At 49.0% G+C, this 25,095-nt stretch overlaps 1 protein-coding gene across 1 annotated transcript in view; it reads right to left on the reverse strand.

Moving 5' to 3' along the window:
- Positions 1–735: 735 nt before the first annotated feature.
- BPI (bactericidal permeability increasing protein) overlaps positions 736–25,095 on the reverse strand; it is a 29,285-nt gene continuing 4,925 nt past the window's right edge. Inside the window, exons 4-15 of the mRNA XM_060123342.1 lie at positions 24,250–24,411; positions 22,677–22,740; positions 17,091–17,154; positions 15,631–15,722; positions 12,236–12,412; positions 11,159–11,218; positions 9,566–9,733; positions 8,410–8,477; positions 6,237–6,279; positions 3,368–3,431; positions 2,250–2,326; positions 736–774 (exon numbers count right to left, since the gene is read on the reverse strand). Coding sequence (XP_059979325.1) covers positions 736–774; positions 2,250–2,326; positions 3,368–3,431; positions 6,237–6,279; positions 8,410–8,477; positions 9,566–9,733; positions 11,159–11,218; positions 12,236–12,412; positions 15,631–15,722; positions 17,091–17,154; positions 22,677–22,740; positions 24,250–24,411 — 1,078 coding nt within the window. The remainder of the gene's footprint in view (positions 775–2,249; positions 2,327–3,367; positions 3,432–6,236; positions 6,280–8,409; positions 8,478–9,565; positions 9,734–11,158; positions 11,219–12,235; positions 12,413–15,630; positions 15,723–17,090; positions 17,155–22,676; positions 22,741–24,249; positions 24,412–25,095) is intronic.

Raw genomic sequence — 25,095 nt, forward strand, 5'->3', positions numbered from 1 at the left:
GGTAGTGACAGGAGCAACAGCCGCGGTAGATGACTGCACAGGAAGACAATGGGCGGTGCGGAATCACTGTTCAACAGCGACGCCATGTGGCAGTAGCAGGAACAACATCCCAATGGACAGAGCCACTCTACAGACCTCTGCCTGACATTAGGAAGCAAGACCCACTCCCTTTGGACTAAGTAAACCCCAATTATTCTTGGGGATTGTTGAATGAGGGATGCCCTCAAAAAGGGACAGTGGGAGTTTCTGCTAAGGAAAGCATGTGGGGGGCTCAAGAAATGAATTAGAGAACTAAAAAGAGGTGATTGTATCTTGGGCACACTGCGTACAGCCAATGAACGAATGAATGGACATAAAACAAGAAGAAACCATACCATCACACAGAATTCCACAGAAAAAACAGGGTTTTTGTTATTTTTCTTTTTTAATGTTGTGTGAAGCACAAAGAGAAATATTGTGATTACAATTGAAATGCAGCCCATGCAGCCTTAGCCCTTGAAAGAAATTCATAATCCCTAAAATACACACCACACACTTTTCCAAGGAACAAGGTTCCCATGTTTAGATCATTTCTGAATCTGAGTTCAGAGACGTTTGCAAGAGTCTCCGAGTCAAGAGCTAGAGAGGGAAGCCTGGAGGGAGGCAGCCCGTGCTCCATGGGGCCTGTCAGGGTTAGGGTGCTGACAGCCCCTCACCTCCTGATGTGATTGACAGCCCCCAGCACCCATGGGGACTTCAGCTGTACTGGACATCTGCACCGAACAGGAGGAAATCCTGGAGGAGAGACGAGAAGGCTGTCATCAGCCGGAAGTGTACCCCTCATCTGTGAATATGGGGATGCTGGGTTTTTAGAAGGAAACTCTGGGAGCCTGTCTGTCGGGAAGGAGAGAGTGGTGCAGGCCTGTCTGCTGACAGAAAGGCAGGAGTGAGTGGGGCGGGGGGCACCTGGCATCCCACCCCTGTGGTCTGCACATCCGTGGCTGCCACGGCCCGTGAATCTGTCAGCAGCTTCTCTGCCAGCTGTTTTCTTCTCAGACGTGGAGACCCCTGGGCTGCTGGGAAGGCCTTCACTTGTCATCCCTGCCTCTTGGCAGCTCCAGGGAGCCCTCCTTGCGATCACAGTTGCAAAACCACTTCTCTTTTGCTCCTTCCTGCCCTTCACTCAGAATTTTCAGAAATGAAGGAATTAAATTGTGCCTATGGGGTCATTTTTTTATTTTAAGGATGAACTTGGTAACATGTAGGGAACATGGGGAATGTGTTTCCTCTGCTCACTCAGCTATTTCTCTACTGTCTCTTAGCCCTGGTAGTTCTCCCATTAAGTTGAAAGAATCAGGGATTGATGGGATGGATGTTGGGGGTGAGGGAGAGGGAGGAAGCTGGGCAGAGGTTTCCCAGGAGGGCCACCAGGTCATCAGGAAGCCATGGACAGCGGTAAGGAATGTAAGAGCGGGTGACGGTTTCCTTGCAGAGTTATCAGCCGTGTTGGGACACAGTGGGTTTAAGGATGGAGGCACGAGGAAACCAGCATACGTACACTTTGGGCACGTAGAAGAGACTGGAAGCACGGCCGGGTCACTGGGCGGCACAAAGGTAGCTGTTGAGCCTGAGCTGATGAAAGTGACCAGGGAAAGCAATAGCGGGGGAAGGGCGGAGGCCGGGGCAGGAACCCTGGAGAACTCCCACTGGTAGGGGAAGGAGGAACCAGCAAAGGAGACCAAACAGCCCAGTGAGAGGTGGCTGGAAAACCAGGAGAGGGAATCTTCAAAGCTAGGAGAAGAAAGCATTCCATGGATGGGGAAAATAGTGTCAGAGGCTGTCAGGGGGTCAGGGTGAGGGAAAGGAAAGAGGAGGCCGTCCATTACGGTATCTGCCAGGCCCTGCGCTTTATACCCCAGGGCCTAGAAGGATGCTGGATGCAAAGGAAGGCACGCGACACCTACTTGTCAAGTATTTAAGTGCATCCACCTTATAAAAGAGGCTTTGGGGCCACCACGTGAGTTCCATTTTTACCAAGGGGAGGGTGGGAGTGGTGCAGCCTATGGTTAAAAGCAGGGACCTGGCTTTGACTTTGGACTTCATGTAATGGCCATGTGGCTTTTCTGAGTCTTAGCCTCTGTTCTCTGTTCAGTAACAGCGCCCACCCTCTGGGATTATTGAAAGGGTAGAAAGCACTTGATCCAGAGCTGACGTGGAGGAAGGTGGCTATTGTGCTGGGAGATTTGGCGAAGGAGAGCTTGGGGACTCACCTGGTGTGGCTGAAGCATCAGGTTGAAGAGCTGGATGGAGGCGGGCAGCGGGAGAGGGAAGCCTTTCTGCAGCTTCTCTGCATTGGAGGTTAAGGTAGAGGTTAAGGTTAAGGGACTTCCTCTGTAGGGAAGAGGGAGGTGGAGGGAGCGGCAAGGATCTGAGACAGACAGCCCGGCCGCCCTGGCCCGGCTCTGGGAAGAAACCTGTGAAGAGGCTGCCTGGAATCTCCCACTCTCTCCTCCACCGTGCTCTGAGCACCCAGGACTGGTGAATTCCCGCCCCCTCAGCCCCAAGACCACCCTCCTGAGGGTGCCGGCACTGCTGGTGCACACCCAGCCCGAGTGACGGCCAGAGCGGCTGCTTGCTGGGCTGTGCAGGCCCCCCGGGGACATGTGATGGATAGGCACACGAAGCCCCTCCACGTTTAGGATGAAACTGGAAACGGGCTGTGGTCCAGCCCCCCCATCCCGCCACATTCTGCTGTGAAACTCTGGAGAATTCTAAACTCCAACCTGGTCCCTCAGGTCATTACGAAGCTGCATTTGTCAAGGTAGGAGGAGAAGCCAGAGACTATATGTAATAATTGGTTGTCTTCATTTACAATTTCCAAGTGTTCTAGTTACACAGCACGGGGGCCTCTATTCGTGCCCTTGCCCCTGGCTCTGCAAAGGTCAGGGGTTTCGCCAGTGAGTGAGCTGAGTGGAAGCGTTAGCCCAGGTTCGCCCTCCTTCCTTGGTCCTTCTCTCTCAGAGGTGGAAAAAGACCTAGGGCTCTGGCTTCAGGGCTGGGATCAAATCCCAGTTCCATCTCTCACCTTCTCTGTGACCTGGAACAATCACTTAACTTCTCTGATCTCCCATTTCCTCCTATGAAAACTGACGCCGTTGCCATCCCCTGTCTTAGGGGCTGTCTCAAAGGCTGGATGGGCACACGGGAGGAACTCAACCGTTTTTCCCATCCCTTTTCTGGGTCAGATGCCATTTGAGGCTCATCTGAGGGCACCACCTCCAGCTACCACAGCTGGGGCTGGGTATTGGGTGGTTTCAGGACCGAACCCCACCCCCACCCCGCCTCTTCCCCAGGACTGAAAATCAATCCTTTCTCCAAAACTCCTTACCGTTAATCTTGGGAATCACGACAGTGGGCACAACGTAGTTCATGATAGTCTGCAGCAATTCAACCTGGGGGTCACGAGGATGATGGGACACAGGGCACTGTAGCATCAGCTGTCCTCCGTCACCCTGCCTCCCACCCAGGGCAACCTCACAGCTGGGAAAACCGCTGAGAGACGGACACAGGGGTGACGCGAAAACTCTGCAGCTCGATCAAGGTCACCAAAGTGACCCCTTTTGCTTTAAAAGTTCCAGATGCAAATCACTTTCTAGACTGTAGGGGGCAAGGCTGAGGTAAGGAAGGTCGTCACAGAGTATTTAAATGTGAAAAACTTTGCATAAGAAAATGCACCTGCTCTGACACTGGGCTAGAGAGCAAACTAGTTCAAACTTTTGGAGGGCTATTCGGCAATGTTCATCCAAAGCCTTTAAAAATGTGTGTGCGTGGTGGGCCAGCAAACATGCCTCTAAGGCATTTATCCTAAGGAAATGAAGTAGTGCGATAGATAGAACCAAAACAATAAATTAACAGCAACCTACATGTCCAACAATTGGGGAATCATCTGGGGAACATGGTGGTACTTTGATACTAAGAGATACTATGTACCTATTAAAAATGATATTGTAGAAATGTAATTATCAGCACAAATTTTTCGTGCTATATTTTTGAGTAGGAAAAAGCAGGCTAATGTATAACTGATTCACTTTGCTGTACAGCAGAAACTAATACAGCATTGTAAATCAACTATACTCCAATAAACATGTAAAAATAAAGAAAAAGTAGGCTATAGAAACCATGTAATTCCATTCTGTTATTAAATATGCATAGAAAAAAGTCAGGAAGGATGTACTCCAAATTATTAATTAAGTGGTGAAACCAGGAATGGTTTTTAGTTTTTGTTTGTTTGTTTTGCAAATCTGTAGGTTCTGACTCTTCTATAATGTATATGTTTTGCTTTTGCTATAATTTAAAAAATTCAAAAATAATGTAACACCCTCACGATGATCGCCTGTAGTGGTGATATTTACACCTTGTAAATATGTACATTTTTGTTTCTAGAACAATTGAGTTTCCTTCCCCAGACTGTAGTTCCCTGGGTTCATCAAATGTGGTTCCCTTCTTCTCATGAATCTGGGAACTTTAAATTTTTATTTTCTGCGGAAGCAGAAGTTAGTGACCGACTGAGTCCAGCTGCCACCATGAGAGCCTTGGCACCAGTAAATCCATGAAAATACAATGAGGTTGCTTTGGGTCCTTCTGTTTGTTGTAATCTTATGAGATGGAAATGGCTGGCTGGATTTCCATTGGATTTGGAGGGGATGTTGGGACTGACTTCAGGGCTGGGTGGTTTATAAGGTACCCACTCAGCAGAAATCTTGGGGGGCATCTCAGAGATCTAAGGAAATGTTCTCCAGAGGTTTAGCAAGAGGCTCTCTGGAAGATTCGGGCCATGTGCAGTAAAGTGCTGTGGACAGAATTAGCACACTGTGGCTTCTAATGGAAGCCACAAGAGTGATGCTCCTTCAGGTCGGCTGTGGAACTACACTTGACCTGCTATCTACACGGGCAACTCCCCACCAGTGCCAGAGGGTGGTGATGGGAGAGCAGCAGGGGTGAGTCTATTTGATGACAGTCTGTGACTCCGGGTAGTGGAATCATCTACTTGGGCTGGCAAGACACCTGTCGTCTCCCTCCCACCTGCCCTACTCAATCTCTAAGTGACTCTGCCATTCATTCGCCCAGCTGCTCAAGCCAAACATCTAGGAGTCATTCTTCATTGCCTTTCCCCCCACCACACACATCAAATCTCTCACCAAGTTCTAATTCTACTTCCAAAGTGTGTCTCCAATCCACCATCTTTCTCCTTCTTCCTGGCCTAGACCCAGCCTCCATCATCTCTCACATGGGCAAATGCACCTGCCTCCCCAACGATCCACATGGTCTGATTCTCGTCCCCCGTAATCGATTCCCCCCATCCCAGCCAGAGGCATCTTTTATAAAGTATACATCAGATCATGTCACTCCATGCATGAAACGTTCACCAGCTTCTCGCTGCCCTTTGAACACAACCTGTTCTAGTCCAGAAAGCTCAGGCGAGCCAGCCCCTGCCTGCCTCTCTACAGCCCCTACTTGCTTTTTCCAGCCACACTGCTTCTCTGCATTCCCCAAACATGCCAAGCTTGTTTGACCACAGGGCCTTTTCCCCTGCTGTTCCCTCTGCCTGCAACAGATCTTCACCTTGCAGGCTCCTTCAGCCCAAATATCACCTCCCCAGAGAAGCTTTCCCTGATCACACGGTCTAACCCTTAACCTCCCCCATCACTTTCTACCCCACCTCCACTTAGTTTTTCCTAGCATTGATCTTGACTGAAATGATCTTCTTCATTTCTTATTGTCTGTTTCTCTACTACAATGTAGGTTCTAGAAGAAGTCACTTCTTATCTAATTCATCAGCACATTCCCACACCTGGGGAACAGTGCCTGCCACATAGTAGGTACTCAATAAAGTAATTAACTCGTTTATTCAACAAACATCTGTTGAGCAGATTTTCTGTACCTGACTGTGCACATTTAATCCCATTTAAAACTCACCACACTAACTCAGGTGGAAAGGATTATCCCTGATTTGTGGGGAAGATATGAAGTTCACAGAGGGGAAGGGACTTGCCCAAGGCCCACAGTTAGTAAGCTTGGAGCAGCAATTCCAGCTCGGGTCTCTGTGCCCACAAAGCTCCCTGCATCATTACTTCACAGGCAAATTATATGCAAATGAACCAGTGGTCTGTTGAAATGATGCTATGAGCCCAGGTGCCCTCAGGACAGTTATCTCAAGATCAGAGGAAGGAAGGAGCCACCAATGGCCTCAGACTCACCGGGAAGGGGCCGATGTCCGAGTGCTTCAGTTCCAGGAGCAGCCTGTGAGAAGGGGAGGGGGAAGTGGAGACCACCATTAGCCTGACTCATATTAGAGTTCAGTTGCTGGGGAGAAGGGGCCCACTCTGGTAGATGCTGTCTGGTTTTCCCATCCTGTATCCATTCCCCCTTTCTATGGTGACAGCCCCCTGCTTTCCTTTTGGACGGTCACCCATTCCCTACATTATTAATGCTGGGTTCTGGGGTGGGCTGGCCAAAGGGCAGTCTATCTCCCCTGCCAAGGTGATTGCTTTAAGGATTGACTTCTAGCCCGTGCTGGTCCAATGAGAGTTGGTCCCAGGACTTCTGCTGGAAATATTGGAAGTGAGGTATTCTCTTTTCTCCAGCAAATTACGGAGATGCTGGTAACAATTTTTGCCATCACTTGGTGACAGCCTGCTGGGAAATGAAGCCAGCATAAGGGATAGTAAAGCCAAGAGATCAAGAGAGTCAGAGTTGTAAGGATATCATTTGAGCACTTGGATACACCCTTGCCTGAAACCCTTGGACTTTTCAATTATTTGAGCCAATAAACAATCCCATATTTGCAGACTTTATGGCATCTTAACAATGATCTAGGAAATAGGTAAATAAATGGCTATTTATTGAACCCCTATCATTCGCTATGTTGGTTGCTTTATCCGATTGAATTCCCGTAATACCCAAGAGCCAAGGGCCATCACACTCCCATTTTACAGGTGAGGTCCTTGACGCTCAGAGAAGTCAAGCAATCTGCCCAAGGTCACACAGCTAACATTCAGCCAAGTAGAATTTCAAACAGGTCTCCCTGATGTCAAAGCTTTTGTTGTCTCCAGTACCCTACAAAGTTTGAAAACACTTGCCTATGGACTCTCACCACCCCCATCCCTGCATATTTTAGAAAGTCTGTGTTCAGCCGTCACCCAGCTCTATTTTCCCCGGCTCCTCTACTTGAGCGGCCCATGGGTGTTTCCAGGAAAATTAAATCCACATGTTTCTAAAGCAGTAACACTTGTCAAAATGATGCCAGGAGAAATAAGCAGCACGTAAACCTCAGGAGCCAAACTCAAGGTTAAGAAGGACAGCTCTGTGCCAGAGAGAAGGCAGAACTGGGGAGGAATGTGGGTCGACTCAATTTAAACAGCGTGAAAGTGATGAAGATGTAGATGCCAGGTTGGAATGCGGGGGTCACCGCATCGACTCTGTGCGTCTCCCTCACTCTTGATCTCTGTGTATCTGCTTGTCTCTCTCTCCTCTTTCCACCTTTTGTGTCTCTCTGTCTCTCCTGTTAATGTGTCTCTCCATCTGTCTGTCTGTCTTGCTCTCACTCTCTCTTTCTCTGCGTCTCTCCCTCCCTTCCCTTGTCTCTCTCTGTCTCTCTGTCTCTTTCTGACTCTCCCTCATTTCTGATTTTTTTTTCTTTTTCTGTGTGCCCCTCTGTCTTTCTCTTTTCCTCTTGCTTATTGTATCCCTCGAAGTGTTCTAAGCACTGCAACACATATTAATACCTCATTTCACCTTCAAAATGATGCTGTTGGCAAAGAACAATTACTGGGCTTATTTTACCAGCCGGGGAAACTGACTGAAGTTTGGAGAGTTCAGTGCTTGCCGAAGGTGAGCTGCGCTTCCAAGGCAACAGGCTCAACCTCAGAGCCCACATCCCTAACCACAACCTCCTCTGCTGGGATTCCAACCCAGGCACGGATTCCAGAGTCTCCCAGCAGGAGTTGGCTGACGAAGTCCCAAGGAAGGGTGTGAAGAAGTTGAAGTGTTTTCCAAGTGCCAAGGAAGGCCAGGGATGTGGAGTGGCTGGGGGCTGGAGCAGATCCATCAGCTGGTACTGCCCAGCCATGAGTGGGCCTAGGATGGGGTGGGGGGTGACCTGGGCTGCGGGGCTTTCGGTGCTAAAACTGGGACGCTGCAGACAAACCGAGATGGTTGGTCACCCTACACTGTGTGGTCTCAGGTCACTTCATCTCTGAGCATCAGTTTCACTGTCTGCAAAATGCGGATACGGTGCCCACCATGCGCTGTTTGAGGCTTAAATGTGACGGGCGAACAGGAAAGCTTGGCACGTTGTAAGGTCATTGCTAGCCCACGGGCACCAAGAACAGATGGGCAGTCCCCTCCTCGCGTGCCCACAGGCCCACTTACTTGTCCAACTTGAGCTCTCCAACAAGCCTGTCTGACCTGGCACCAATATCCGCAGAAACGTTCACGTACTGCAAAGAGACAATTCAGGAAGTGAAGGCCCCTGACCCAGGGGCTGGGGACTCTGCGAAGCCTCCAAGACCGGAAGGTAAGCTTCACAAAGGCTCGGCAGAGGAGCCCGCCTGCGGGACCCACGGAGGAGAGGACTCTTCCTTTTGCAAACCTTGTGCTTGTTGATGAGTCCCGGCTTGTCAACCAATTACCATTTTCTCCCCCTGCTTCTGAGACCATTTCAGCGTTCCCAGGCCACTCCCGTGAACTGTGGGAGACAGGCTGTGGGGCTGGAGTCCAGGCCAGCCCTATTCCCACAGACATTCATTCATTCATTCACACAACGAATGTTTACTGAGTCAGGAAACCAAGATTCCCAACCTCAGCTTTCCTGCCCACTGTCTGTGTGGCCTTGGGCAACCCCCCAGAACCCACTGAATCTGCAAAGTGGGGAAAATGGGCCTCAGCCTGAGACTGGGCAGACCTGAGTACCTCCTGGTGGGGAGAATCTGGCCCTCGCCTTCAACTGCCAGAGTGGGTACCACCAAATGTTTGCGGTGTGACAGAGCGAACAAATGAATGAATGCACAAGTCAATCATGGAATAAATACTTGAATAAGTGGAGGATTAAACTGACAAAGGACAGAATAAAGATATGCATGGGTGAATAAATGATAAAGGAATGAATGAACAAATATACAAATGAATGATCAATTGAACAAAGGTATAAGTAAATGAATAACGGAATAGATGCATGTATGTATGAACCAGCAAAGATATAGTCTATTTCAAGATAGCAGTCAAGTGAATAAATGAATGAATAAATGAATGAACAAATCCACAAATGCATAATTGAATGACCAAAGATACAAGTGAATGAATTGGAAATAGTACGCATATTTCAAGCCAACGACGGAACGAACAACGGAATGAATGAATGCCGGTAGGAGTCAGAAGCAGTAGGACAGTGGCTCCAGTCTCAGGCCCTGGAAACACACAGTCCAGGTTTGAGTCTGGGCAGGATTCACACTGGTCCCTCTGACTCTGAGGGCCATGCTCTTGGCCCTGTCCAGGGCTCCCCATCTGTTCTCACCCGGGAGCAGCTTACCATCTCAAGCAGGAAGAGGGGGGCCAAAGAGGAGTCTGGGAGGACAGCAACAGCCTGGGTATCCAGGGCAAAGGTGAGGTCAAGGCCGGTGGGGCACACGGCAATGTTTGGTGGGGAGGAGGCCCAGATGAGGAGTTGCATCTTCATGTCGGGGAACATCTTAGCCACCTGCAGCCCCCAGCAGGGACAACCAACACAAGGGGCAATTTTATTAAAATGTTTCTAAATCCAATCTTGTCCTGGTCCTGCATAAACACCACCAATGTCTTCCCATTGCTTTTGGAATAAATCGTAAAGACTGCATAATTCAGCACTTGGTACCCTGCCAACCTCACGCCCCATGCTTCTACCCCTCGCCCTTTAACTCCACAAGGGACTTCTCTTCCTCAAATATGACCTGCTCTCTTCCCATCTAAAACCCTTTGCACTCTCTGTTCCCTCACCCTGAATGCTTGTCCTGTATTCTCCCCTAGCTTCGCTCTTTTCCTTCCTCCAAGTCTAGAGAGCAGTGGTGGCTTCAAGGGGGAACAGAGGAGAGCTTTGGCAACACCCCCATCTCAGCTAGCCTCCAATCCTCCCCCAGGTAAATTCACAGTCTGAGTAAAGAGAATGCTATTGTTATGCAAATGAAGCCTCAAGACAATTCCCCTGGCCCCCTACCAGTCACACCTCCTCTACACCAGTACCTCCTGTATAAAAATTTCTGGAAGTACCACCCCTGAAGAGGCCATTATGGACTGAAAGTTTGTGTCTCCCTGCCCCCCACCATCCCCCGCAAATTCATATACTGAAGCCCTAATCCACAGTGTGGCTGTATTTGGAGGTGGGGCCCTAAGGAAGTAATTAAGATTAAATGAGGTCATCAGACTGGGGCCTGGTCCAACAGGATTACTGTCCTAATAAGAAGAGACACCAGAGCTTTCTTGCTCTTTCTCCATGAGCTCAGAGGAAAGGCCATCTGAGGACACAGCAAGAAGGCAGCCGTCTACAAGCCAGGAAGAGAGCCCTCACCAAACACCGAATCTGCTGGCACCTTGATCTTGGACTTCTTGGCCTCCAAAACTGTGAGAAATAAATTTCTGTTGTTTAAGCCAGCTGGTCTGTGGCATTTCCTTATGGCCGCCCAAGCAGACTGAGAGGCCTTCCCCCGCTGCCTTGTCTGAAGTGACCTCATCAACTTCAGCCAATTAGTGTTGGCTTCACTTATCACAGGCTGCATTTTCTTTTTTATTGTTTTGGGTTTCTAACGATAATTTTCTCTCTCCACTGGACTGGAGCTCCAGGAGGGCAGGGATACGGTCTGTTTTGCTAGATGCCCAGCACAGGGCCCCAGAAAGGTGGTGGGCACTCAATGGATATTTGTTGAACGGATGAGCCCTCAGCATCTACCCTCACACCTGATCACGTGGGTGCCTGGAGCCTTTCTCTGTACCGGGGATGGGCTGCACGCAGCTCTTTCCATACTCTCGGGCTGGGCTGCCTCTGGATCTGGAGAGGGGCGCTCTCGGCAGGCCGCTCAGCAGAGCCCTGTCCTACTTAGCTCCCCCAGGCCTCCTCACCGAGCTGACTAAAGGGGAGCAGATCCTTTCTCACCTGGGGTAGGAGGGTTCCAAAGGATTTTGTTGTCAGGAGGAACTTGGATTCCTTTGGTAACTGTAGTGAGAGAAGAAGAGAAAAGGATCTTGGAAGATTATGTTATAGATTGGGTGGCAAATTCCATATGAGGGGTGAGAGGCTGAACATACAAACAGACCATGGCCAGACCACATATGACAACAGAATGCCGACCCAGAAGGGTCAGGGCATGATCAGTGACTGCCAGCTTCCCTATTTTTTGCATTGAAAAAGTCAAATATGCTGCTCAAACCAATTCCATAGGCTGCCCGGCCCATGCGCACGTTAGCCCACCTCCAGCTTCCCCGCACCGACGACCTCCATAAGAGCCTACCTGAAGCCCTCCCTTTTTTTCACTACAAAGCTTTCCTGCCCCCTGTCTGCCTTCGATTCTCTGCCAAACGCAAATGATAGAGGTTGACTCCCTTGCCCTGAAGAGTTCTCCTTCGGGTGGCTGTTCTTTATTTCCACAGGGGGACATGTGGGGGTCAGCATCCCTTTGGTGCCTCTACAGAGAAGGAGGATGTGGCATCTCTTCAGGGAGCAGCGTAGGAGGAACCCTGTGCGGGTGGTGACCAGGGTGGGATCAGGTTGCCCCTAGACTCTGGAGAAGATGGTCGTTTCCTCATTTTACAGATGGGTAAACTGAGGCCCAGAGCAGGACTCAGCCACAAATATACAACGAGGATGGTGACGATAACGGTGATATGATGATAAGGCTGGATTACAGACCAACACATGGCAAGTACTCAGTCAACGTTGGCTGTTACTGTTAGTATTCAGAGGGCTTCCTCCGTGCTGCTAACCCAACCCGTGCTGGGGCTGCACAAGCACTCATATCCCATTTAACCCTCATTACACCCTTTGGAGGAAATAGAGGAAACCGAGCTTCTGAGAGGCTGAATAACCACCTAAGGTCACCCAGCTGGAAAAGAGGGGAGCCGGGATTTGAACTCAGGTCTGGCTGACTCTAGAGTCCAGACCTTGATCTCCCCAACTGTGAACCAAGACTCAGATCCAGACCGTCTACTGCACTCTGAGCCCACCTGGCCTTACCGTGTCATCGCTGAGGGTGAAATTCAGGACTCCAGCCTCTTGATACACGAGCCCGGCCGTGTTGAAAAGATATTCGGAGATGCCCAGGTACACCATGCGGTCGTGGTCGTTGGGAAGGGTCAGCGCCGGCGGGGCAAAGGGAGGGGGCCTGCGGTGGGCCAGCCTGAAAAACTCCCCCTGGGGGAGGAGGTGGCAGAGTGAGCCTGGGCATCCTTCAGGAACTACAATTTGATGTCTCCAGTCCAAGAAAGACTGAGCTAAGGATACCAATCACGTATTCACAGAGGAGAAAGCCATGGCCAGAAACTAACAATAGCATCTCCTCCTGGGGCTACGTTCTAAGTGCTTTTCCCACCAACACGGTGAGGTAGGTGAGATTATACTCATTTTACGGGAGAGGACACTCAGGAAGGTGAAGTGACTTGCCCAAGGTCACTCAGAAGGGTAAGTGGCAGAGTCAGGAACTGAACCTGGGCAGCCAGAGTCCAGCAAGCACACGCCCAACCACGCCGTTGGCTCTGCCTCAACCTCGCAAAGAAACGCAGAAATTCTCCTAAGAGAACAGGGAGGTTCTGTTTGTTTGTTTTCATCTAACAAATTAGCAAAATTTTCCAGAGACCGGTAAACTGATTTAAGTGTGTGTGTATTTCAAGCTCATACTACCCAGTTTTTGGTGAAAGCATTCACATGCTGCTGGGGATTATACGTTTATGTTTCTGAAGAGCAATTTGGCAACACGTTGCAAAAACAGATCACTTATTGAGCTAAAGAAACAAGAATGTTGAGTTATAAAAAAGCAAATTGTAGATGGATACATATGTTAGAATGCCATTTATGTAAAATTTAAAGGCCTATAAAACATACTATATACGCATTATTGACACACACAGGCAAGAAGGACACACAGGGACGTCATCCGTGTGATTCCCTGGAGGGTAGAGGGTCCCCAAGGGGGCCTCAGCTATTTATTTCTACAATGTTTCATTTCAAAAAAATCAGAGGTGACTATGACAAAATATGTAACATGTCTGAAATCTGGGTTGTGGGTACGTGAGAAGGTGCAATATTCTCTGTACTTTTGGATCATTTCATTATTTACAGTTAATGACTGTGACACTCATATTATAGAATAAATACCATATGCAACTCTTAAAAATATCAGGTGTAAAAAAAAGACAAAAAAACAAAACATAAAAGACAAAAATTAAAAAAACAGGTGGACCTATGTACCAAAGAGGAACCGGCTCTAATGTATATCATTAGGTGAGAAAAGCAAGTGAAGAACAGTGTGTATTCCTACATGCAAACAGATTCTCAGCAAAACTAGATGGGCTTTCACATACATGCTTAGGACCGGGGGACCGGAGGGCTAATACCCTCCACGGCTGACAGCCATTACCTCTGGGCAGGAGCCCCGAGTGGGGATAGGGGGCAATAAACAGGACATTCTCATTTGCTAGGGATAAATAGGAATTGTTTTAATCTTTTATTCCATCGTATCACTTAGATTTTTAAAAAAACTATACTACTTGGTCCAGCAATTTCACTTCTAGGAAATAGTCAAAGATGGGCAGAGATCCAGCTATAAGGATATTCGAGGCAGCTCTGGTTCAACTTGTGGGAGAAATGGAGAGAGCACAGACACCCCAGGAGGGGGCACTGTCCACATACCTTACCACAAGCTGTCCACTGAGAGACCCAAGAGCCAGTAAAAGGGCTACGGGAGGACATTTCATTGATAGATGTTCACATTATACTGTTCTGGTTTTAAAAGTTGTAAAACAGAATGTAAAATATGACGTATACATGCATGTGCGTGTATGTACTTCTACGTCTATATATGTGGTTTTTATGTGTATTTGTTTCTGCCTCTGTTACGCATGTCTGTGTGTGTGTGTGTGTGTGTGTGTGTGTAATTTCTTGTGTCTCAGCAGAGACAAGGATTGGAGGGTTGGGAGACTGTAACTTGTGTGTCAACAGTGCATATCTCTGAGTTGTAATATTAGGGTAATCTCTCTTTCCTTCTTCCCTTCCTTCCTCCCTTCCTTCCCTCCTATTTATTTCTCTGCTCTTTTGTGTTTTCTACATTTTCGTTTTGACATCAAATGTGTTTTAGAACAAACAAGTAAATAGTAAACAAACAAGCCAATCACCGATTGTGGAGGGACTGAGGTACATCCGGAGGGGATTCAGGGAGTGGGACTTATTCCAGCTGAGGAGGTCCGAGAAGGCTGCTCGGGGAGCGACAACCCAGCCCACATCCACTGGAGGATAAGAAGAAGCCAGTGGGGTAGAGGAGGGCATGGGAAAGAGGGGAGTCCAGGCAGAGGGAATGGACAGGACGAAGGCCCTGAGGTGGGAACTAGCTGGATGTGCTGAGGAAGTGCAAGGCCAGTGAGTTTGGTTGGAGGCTGGGGAATGAGGGGGAAAGTGGCATGAAATGAAACTAACTCCATCTATCCATCCATCCATCCATCCGTCCAATACATATTTACTGAGCACCTATTATATGCCAAGCATAGTTTTAGGTGCTACACATACAGTAAAGAATAAAGCGGGCTTCCCTCGTGGCACAGTGGTTAAGAATCCGCCTGCCAATGCAGGAGACACAGGTTCGAGCCTTGGCCCGGGAAGATCCCACATGCCGCGGAGCAATTAAGCCCGTGTGCCACAACTACTGAGCCTGTGCTCTAGAACCCACAAGCCACAACTACTGAGCCCGCATGCCACAACTACTGAAGCCCACGTGCCTAGAGCCCGTGCTCTGCAACGAGAGAAGCCACCGCAATGAGAAGTGTGTGCACCGCAATGAAGAATAGCCCCCGCTCGCCGCAGCTAGAGAAAGCCCGTGTGCAGCGACAAAGACCCAACACAGACAAAACTAAATAAAAAAAAAGAACAAAGCAATCACAGCCCCTTTTCTTTCATCACATTGAGGGAGACAAGCTTGCGACCGTCTGTACTAAGTGCTGCTGAGAAAAATAAGACCGTCTGTACTAAGTGCTGCTGAGAAAAATAAGGCAGGAAGAGGAGGGCGCTATTTTAGCAACAGTGGTCTGGGAGGGCCTCTTTAGGGAGAAGATATTTGAGCAAAGACTTGAAGGAGGAAAGGGAGAGTTTCTGTGGATATCTGGGCCAGAGCCTCCTGTTTAGAAGGGGCAGCAAGTGCAAAGGCCCTGGGGAGGGAGCAGTCGCAGCGCATTTCAGGAATAGCTGGAGGGCCAGTGGGACTGGAACCAGGAGAAGATGAGGAGAGTGGACTGGGGAGAGCAGTGAGGATGGATAGGAAAGGGGTGGAGTCATGAGATCTGTCTCCAAGGATGATGGGGAGTCTGGTGGGGGAGGTGGTCTGAGGCAAAGGTGTGAGGGTGTATGATTCTTGGTGTAAGTCTTACCTTCAACAGCACATCCAGGTTATCAGCTGTGGCTTTGGGAGGTGCAACTAGAGAGTAATCGATCCCAGCCACGTTGTCTATTTTGGTTGTCACTAGGGGGAAAGAAGATGGACCATGAACTGGCTCCCCATGGCATCTTTGGGGCCTGGGATGCAGGGGCAGCATCCCCTAAAGTTGAATCAAGACCTGCAGTGCTAATTCCATTCCTACCTCCTCCAGGGAGCCCTCCCTGAGGTCTCCTTAAAGGAAAATGAGCCCACACCCCACATTCACAGATATCATCTCTCTCCCTTCTTCCAACAGCCCGGAGACGTGGCTAAAACAGAGTCAAGGAGCAGAAAGACCTGGGCTTGAATTGAAATCTATGTGACCTTGGACAAGTCCTTTCATTTCTTTGAGCCACATTTTTTCATTTGTAAAATGGGGTACTACTAGTGACCTTGACAATGCCCTGTACATGGTAGGAACTCAAAAGCCAGAAGGAATCATTATTAGCAGTGATAATATCCCAGGCTGAGCTCAGACTGGCTTTAGGTCTGAGTGGTTTCTCTGTTTCCCAGCAGTAATCAATGAGGATTAAATAAATATTGGTTTCTCCTTTAGCCCTTCCTTCCCATGTTAGTGGGGAATAAACCGAGTCTCAGAAAAGGTAACTAGTCTAAGATGGCAAAGCTGGTGAGTGACAAGGCTGGGACTCAAGCCAAAATCTTTTTCCTGCCTGGTGAGGCCAAACCCTGGACACTGCAACTGCACTGAACACGCCCAGGAGGGGCCCTGTGCCTGGAGGGGCTGGGGCGATGCCTGGGGGAAGGGAATGTATCTGAAATGGACATGTGCCATGTGCCAGCCAAACCAGGCTCCACAGGGAGGCAGCCCAGGCAGCAGTTTGGGGCACAGGCTTGGGATCCTGTTTCTGCTTCTTACTGCCTCTTGACCTCAGGTAAGTCTCGGCTCCTTTCTGAGCCTCCATTTCCTGGTGGTAAAATTGGGACAAAACAGTGATCTCAGTGGGGTGTTAGGAGGCCGAGAGGAAACCATTCTGCTGGGTACATGACACGTGGTGAGCACTTGGCCATACGGGTCCTCCCCCACCTACTGCAGCCCTTCACCATTTACCAAGCATTTGGGGAAAGAGAAGATTGTCCCCATTTTAAAGATATGGAAACTGAGGCCCTGAGAGGGGAAGCGATCAGCCTCAGATCTCAGGCCAGCTATGTATCTCTGGCTCCAGAGAGCTGCAGGTATTTGTTGTTTGGCCCCTGCAGAGCTGCTTTTCCATTAAACTTCTGGACCTGCCACAAGGACCTGGCCCAATAGGGGATCTGATGCCAATTGCCATTTGAAAATAATCTGTGCTACCCATTCCCACCCAAGCCCAGGCCTGCCTAGGAAAATTGCTGGCTCCATCACACTCTCCCTGTGTCCCTCACCCCCTCCCCCTTCTACCCCAGCCTCCTTACCTGGCAGTGTCTGGAAATAAGGTTGCAGCTTGGAGGATACGGTACTGGTCACTACCTCGCAGATCTGGGGAGAACAAAAGAACTGATCAGCAAAGTTTTCCTATAGTAGAAAATGTCCTCTGAGAATAATTATCCAGACATGTTTTGCTCTTCTTGAATGTTTCCTTGAAAATCATATAACTACTCAAGTTTCCCTTTTCTCTTTGGCCACCAGGAAGCTCAGAGTTCAACATGTAACTTGGAAATAGTAACTTTATATGACTGTATGACCTGCACATCTGCATTTTACTTCCTACTCTGGCATGGAGCTTTCCTGATGGATATTTATGTTTTCTGTTTTTTAATGTGAGATTTTGTTTGTTTGTTTGTTTTTGTTTGCACTCAGACCCTTTGTGGAATGAGGTGGTGAAAAAATGAACAGGAGGTGGTCAGATGTCAGCCTTCCCCTGTGTGTGCTTCTAGGAGCAGGGGGCAGGTCCTCTGCTCAAGCCTGGGTGGGCACCCTCATCTTTGCTTTGTGTGGCCAGAGAAGACTTCCCAGCCATCCCCCTCCCATAACTCATAGGGGAACAAGCACTGGTCTGCGAAGCCCTGGGTCACATGCTGATTTTGCCGCTGAGGAAGTTACTCCATTTCTATGAGAAAAGAGACCCTTATTTTCTCATCTGTAAAATGGAGCCCTGCGGGTTATATTTTCCATTCCATTTGCTCTTCTGGAATGTGGCCCTGTCACACCCATTTAGAGGTGGAGTCTGTGAACTCTCCCCTACAATCTGGGTGGGCGGGGTGGCTACTTGCTTCTAACAAATAGAAAACAGCGCAAGTGACATTGTGTAACTTCCCAGATGAGGTCATAAAAGGCTGTGCGGCTTCCACTTTGGTCTCTTGAGATGCTCCCTCTGGAACCCATTGATGAGCTGTGCAAAGCCCCAGCCCCATGGAGGGGACACGGGTAGATGCTCCACTCAACAGCCCCGGCTGAGCCGAGCATCCAGTCTTCCCAGCTCAGGCGCCACGGACATGAGAGGAGATCCCACCGGATGACTCTAGCCCCAAGCTTTGGAGTCTTCCCAGATGAGGTACAGACATCATGGAGCAGAGACAAGCTACGCTGGTCCCACTGTGCCTGCTGATTTCCTGATCCACAGAATCCGTGAACATTATCAAATGGTCGTTGCTGGATGACGCTGTATTTGGGGCTATTTGTTTCGAAGCAACAGCTGGAATAGAGGATTAAAATCACAGGCTTCCTTAATTCGACCCATTGGGGCTGATGGGGTAGGTGGTGCAGTAGGTGGCGGTGGTCAGATAAGCCCCGCCTTCACGACGTTGCTCCCCCCACGTCTTGAATGACCTCATTCATCCAACGGAGTCTCTCCAGTCCTTGCATTTCTTGACTGTTGGGCAGCCCCTGGCATGATGGGCCACTGTCTCTGACTGAGGACCCTCCCCGCTCTCCGCCTGGCCCGCTACTTCCTCTTCCTCGGACACCCTGTGAGCTCCTTTTCCCTCGTGAAGATGTTGATCTCCTGGGACTCCCCGCTCTTTCCACCCAGGAGCCCCTCTGAAGCTTGCCATACATGCCCATGGCCCCTGTGGGACATTGTTGGTCCACCCCGGGGGTCCCCTGCGCTTGGCATGACAGCTCCCTACACACCCAGCAACTCCCCCTGCCTGAGGACTTTAATCCCTGGACCTTGCTCCCAAGTGCCAAGGAGTTACAGCAGCCAGAAAGAGGGGTGAGAGTTGATGGATAAATACCCATCTTCCCCACCCTTTTGGGACAGTTCTGAGGTGTGTGCCCCGAAGTCCCGCAGCACTGAGCCCCAGCTGTCCAGAGTGGTAGCCCACTCAATAATGTTCCCGTCCCCAGCTCTCTTCCCCACCCCTCGCCTGGGATCCCCGCCCAATAAAACACTCGCACCTGAATCTTTGTCTCAGCCATGCCTGGGGGGACCCTGATTGGGTCCCCCGCTCCACGTTCCCAACCTGCGGCCAGCACCCAGACCTTGGTTTGCAGCCAGACATCTCCCCTGAGCTCCAGCCTGAGAGTCCAGCTGCCTCCTGGACCAAGTCCCTGGATGTCCCACAGGCCCCCAAGGCCAGCACATCTCAACCAAACCCATCAGGTTCCCACTCCTCCACAGTACTGGTCCCCCTATCTGCCCACAGGGCAGATAGGGCACCTCCACACTTCCCTCCCACCTTCCCCACTGTCAATCAAGTTATTTTATCTGGGGGGGTGGGAGGGAGGAAGGAAAGGAAGGAAGGAGGGAGAAATTTTGGTTTTCATGGAGTGTGTTTCTATCACATAAAACTCTGGATGTCCCAAGGAGACTAAGAATGTCACTCTCGGAGAAACCCGTGCCTCTGCTCCAAGTGGCCCAAAGGTGAGAGCAGGCGGCACATCTGGCAGCGAAGGGCCAGCTGGACACCTGGGCTGCCTGCCCTCAGCTACTGCCCTCCAATGCCAGTTACTAATGAGGGCCACCAGGGGGCTCCAAATCACAGCAAATCACACGGCAGCCTGGCGCCTGCCTGTCTGCTGCCACCCTCCTCCGCCCCCACCCCCATCCACACCCTATATAGACCCTTCCTTCCCTCAGACGCCCACTCTTCTCTCTGAATTCCTGGGGAGTGGACTCCCAAACTCATTCCTTGTCATTTCCAGGCCTTCGTAACATCATGGACACCCTGACACTTCATTTATTCATCCATCCATCCATTCATTCATTCAGGCCCATACTCTCTTCTAAACAATATCTTAGACTAATTAAGAGCTTCATCTCTGAGGTGGGGCGGCATGGGTTTGAAGCCCAGCCCTATCACTTCCTCTATCTGTGTCTCAGTGTTATTATTGTTCAGCTTGGCTGCTCTCAAGGGGTCACTCTTAAGGCGTTAACAAGAAATAATCTGTTTCAATAGTTCTTTACGTTAAATACATGCTAACACTCCCCTCATACTATTACTTAATTACAAAGATGGTTGAGTTACGGTTGAGCCAGGCTGGTGGGGAGCCTTCACTATTTTAGTAATCCTTACAACGGCTTGGTGAAGAAGGTATCAATGTCCCCATTTTACAGATGGTGAAACTGAGGTTTGGAAAAGTCAAGTGATTTGCTCAACATCACACAGCTAAGCCCTGGAGCCAGAATCAAAACCCAGAGACTCTGACTCTAAAACCTGTTTTATAATCTCCTCTGTTATGCATTTTGACCACCAGGCATGGATTTTTTGTTTTTTTTTTAACTTTTGACAGAGTGCCTTCAGATAGATGATCTCATTTGATGGATGTCTCCCTACCCATGTTGTCAGTGCCTTTCACTGGGAGACCAAGGTCTCCCACCTGGAAGACTGCACAAGCCTCCTCAGTGTCCCCGAGACTCCTGGTCACTCCAGCCGTTCTCACGGCAGCCAAAGAAGTTGTTCTAAAGCACAGATCTGGCCAGGTCACCCCTTTGCCTAAAACCTTCAATGGCTCCCCATTGCCCTTTGAGAAAACTCAAGCTCACTTGTCTTGGGAGACAGGCTCAGGGATTTCTGGAGATTGACAATTTATTAATGGAAAACTAGCCCAAGGAATGGCCCCTTTTCTCAGCTGAAGAGGTTGGCTTGCGTGGGGCGGGGGTTAGGGTGAAGGTAGGCTTGGGAAGCTCTGGTCCGTGTCTGTCTTTCGTACCAGTTCCAGCCTCAGGACATAGTTTGACCACACTCTAGTCTAGCAGCTTCATCAGCTGCATGTTTTCTGGGTGGGTATCGCTACCAAGGGGGTTCGGGGTTGGGGGATGGGGAAGGAGGCTGGAGGGCTATGAGGAGAGGGGCTCAGTGCAAGAGAATGGTAGTTTCTCTGCAGGGAAGAATGATGGGAGAAGAGCAGAGGTGGTCCAAGCATGGGGGAATTTGCCGTGTGTGTGTCACATGACCCTTTCTTAGTTTCTCACTGGATCCCCAGGAAAATTGACATGACTGATTTTTAGAGCTGGACATGTGCTTTCCAAGGGCCGTGGGGGACTGCTGAAGAGGTCTGGGTGAGAGCAGAGATAAACCCACGCACATATGGTCACCTTATCTTTGACAAAGGAGGCAAGAATATACAATAGAGAAAAGACAGCCTCTTCAATAAGTGGTGCTGGGAAAACTGGACAGCTACATGTAAAAGAATGAAATTAGAACACTTCCTAATACCATACACAAAAATAAACTCAAAATGGTTTAAAGACTAAATGTAAGGCCAGACACTATAAAACCTTTAGAGGAAAAAATAGGCAGGACACTCTATGACATAAATCACAGCAAGATCCTTTTTGACCCACCTCCTAGAGGAATGGAAATAAAAACAAAAAAAACAAATGGGACCTAATGAAACTTAAATGCTTTTGCACAGCAAAGGAAACCATAAACAAGACAATAAGACAGCCCTCAGAATGGGAGAAAATATTTGCAAATGAAGCAACTGACAAAGGATTAATCTCCAAAATATACAAGCAGCTCATGTAGCTCAATATCAAAAAACCAAACAACCCAATCCAAAAATGGGTAGAAGACCTAAACAGACATTTCTCCAAAGTATACATACAGATTGCCAACAAACACATGAAAAGATTCTCAACATCATTAATCATTAGAGAAATGCAAATCAAAACCACGATGAGGTATCACCTCACACCAGTCAGAATGGCCATCAACAAAAAAATCTAGAAACAACAAATGCTGGAGAGGGTGTGGAGAAAAGGAACCCTCCTGCACTGCTGGTAGAAATGTAAATTGATACAGCCATTATGGAGAACAGTATGGAGGTTCCTTAAAAAACTAAAAATAGAACTACCATATGACCTAGCAATCCCACTACTGGGCATATACCCTGAGAAAACCATAATTCAAAAAGAGTCATGTACCACAATATTCACTGCAGCACTATTTACAATAGCCAGGACATGGAAGCAACCTAAATGTCCATCGACAGATGAATGGATAAAGATGTGGCACGTATATACAAGGGAACTCAGCCATAAAAAGGAACGAAATTGAGTTATTTGTAGTGAGGTGGATGGACCTAGAGTCTGTCATACAGAGTGAAGTAAGTCAGAAAGAGAAAAACAAAGAACACACATATGTGGAATCTAAAAAAATGGTGCTGATGAACCCAGCTGCAGGGCAGGAATAAAGACACAGACATAGAGAACGGACTTGAGGAAGGGGGCGAAGGGGAAGCTCTGACGAAGTGCAAGAGTAGCAGTGACATATATACACTACCAAATGTAAAATAGATAGCTAGTGGGAAGCTGCTTCATAGCACAGGGAGATCAGCTCGGTGCTTTGTGACGACCTAGAGGGGTGGGATAGGGAGGCTGGGAGGGAGGCTTAAGAGGGAGGGGATATGGGGACACATGTATACATATAGCTGATTCACTTTGTTGTACAACAGAAACTAACACAACACTGTAAAGCAATTATACACCAATAAAGATATATATATATATAAAAGAGGTCTGGGTGAGAGCAGAAGTGTCCAGCGATGCGTGAGGTATGTGGACACATAAGGCCCCACCCGCTCTGACAGGAGGTGAGATTCTGAGCCCCTCGTACCTTGCGGTTCATGCCGTTTCGGAGCGAAGACTCGATTTTTTTACGGAAGAGTTGGATCAGCCACCTGGAGATTGACACGTGGGGACATGCATGAGGCTTCCCAGGTGGCCCTGGGATGCATTCCGAAGGCTTCCTCATCTGGGAAGCCTTCCTCCCTTTTCCAAATAAACCTAAACTCCCTCATCCCTGGGCTCCAACTCTGTGCACCCCCATCAGACACTTCTTCCCCTGTGTGCGACCTGTTTCTGAGGTTATTTCTTCAACAGGTGCACGGCTGGACCCCCATCCCATCTCAGCCTCAGTCCTCACCACTCGCTCTCTCTGTACTCCAGCCACACTGCTTTGCTGTATCCTCCTGTGTCCTGTGCTTCCCCTCACCATAGGGCCTTTGCACATGCTGTTCGCTCTGCTTAAAACACCCCTTGTCCCCAAGTTAATTAACTCCTACTTATTCTTTTCATCTCAATTGAAATGTCATTTCATCAAAGAAAATGAAATGGCCAGCCCCCAGACTAGGTCAGATCCTCCAGTTCTATGTGTTCATCGCACTTTGTACCTCTTTTTCTCAGTTCTTATTGTGAGCCATTCATTAATGCAATGATTTGATTAATGTTTGTCTTCCCCACAGGCTGGAAGCTTCAAAAGAGCAGGGACTGTGTAGCTAAGACTCTGGGGCCAGCAAGTCCTGGGCTGAATCCCAATCCCTTCTCAATACTCAATAGGGATGAAAACTCAGGTTATTTCCTATTCTTTCTGTGTCTTGTCTCCTCTGAATATGGGGTAATAATTGACGAACTGCACAGAGCCATTGTGTGGATTGAATGAGATAAGGAACATGCTTGAAACAGTGCCAGGCATGCAGTAAGTCTCCAATCGCTGTTAGCAAGGCCAAATTTTTAGTGACTACTGCTACTTCCTGAGCACGATGCATAAGCCTGGTGCATAGCAGATTCTTAGTCGATGTTCGTTGGATGGATGGAGAGATGAATGCTTGCAGGCTTGTGGTAAGGATTGTATAACTTGGTGCACTTAAAGTGTTTAGTGCACAGCCCGGAGCATAAGTGCTCAGTAAAGTTTGCTGAATTAATATTGAATGAGTGAGTGACTCTTCAAGGCAGGGATGTTGTGTGTTCCATCTGTAGACCCCTGTCCCCTTACACCTGAGGCCTGGCATAGAAGTGGCATTTGGGATGTGTTTTCTGAATACAAGAATAATCAGGACAGGGACTGCCCTGGTGGCGCAGTGGTTAAGAATCCACCTGCCAATGCAGGGGACACGGGTTTGAGCCCTGGTCCGGGAAGATCCCACATGCCGCGGAGCAAGTGAGCCCGTGCGCCACAGCTACTGAAGTCCGCGCGCCTAGAACCCGTGCTCTGCAACAAGAGAAGCCACCGCAATGAGAAGCCCGTGCACCGCAGCTGAGTAGCCCCCGCTCGCCACAACTAGAGAAAGCCCATGCGCAGCAACGAAGACCCAACACAGCCAAAAATAAATAAATAAATTTATAAAAAAAGAAAGAATAACTAGGACAATCCTGTCCCTCCTCCCATCCACAGCCCCAGGAGATCATACCCCAGGCTGCTGCGCGAGATGCGTATGCGGACACTGTTGACATGGCTGCTGCAGCGGGAGCAGGTGACTGTGGGGTGGCCCGAGGTGGGGTCATAACCCAGCTTGAGACCAGCCAAAATGGAGATGCCCTCCACACTCAGGTCAAAGTTGCCGCTGACTTTGCTGAAGGGAAACAGAAAGAAAAGACTTGGAGCAAGCATTTTCTTCTCGCTGCCATTCAGACTTCACACCAATGCTGGAAGGCAGGTTTTGCTATTATCTCCACCCTGGGTGAGGAGATGGAGTTCAGAGAGGGAAGGCAGCTTGCCCAAGATCACACAGCAGCTGAGTGAAAGAGCCAGGATTCCAACCCGAAGTCTGAACCCATGTCTGCCTGGCAGGACCCTGCTCTTACTGCCTCAGCCTCTGCCTGTGTGCTGTGTGGCACTGAGAGTGTTTCTCAACCTCTCTGAGCTTCAGTTTCCTTACCCAGACCCTGGACCAGCAGTGGGACACCAGCTTTGCCACTAGAAAGCTGAGTTTGGGGGACCAATGACTTTAATTAATGCCCTCATTCATTAAATGGGGTTAATAACTCCCCCCTCAGGGATGAAATGAGTTTGGGATAAGACAGTGAGTGTGAATGTAGTTTGTCAACTCTTCTATAATGTGAGGAAGTATTGTTATCATTTTGTGTGTGTTTGTGTGATCAGTAGTGAAATGATAGATGTGAAACAGCCCAAGTGAAGAAGTAAGCAATTCTTGTTGTGGGGAATGGACACACCCAGCAGTCCTTGTAACAGAAGGCAGACTCACGCCCCTCTCCTCACCAAAGTGTCTGTTTTCTCCCTGGATTCACCACAAAGG

Source organism: Lagenorhynchus albirostris, chromosome 15 (genome assembly GCF_949774975.1).
Source record: "Lagenorhynchus albirostris chromosome 15, mLagAlb1.1, whole genome shotgun sequence".
In the NCBI taxonomy this organism is placed as follows: domain Eukaryota; kingdom Metazoa; phylum Chordata; class Mammalia; order Artiodactyla; family Delphinidae; genus Lagenorhynchus; species Lagenorhynchus albirostris.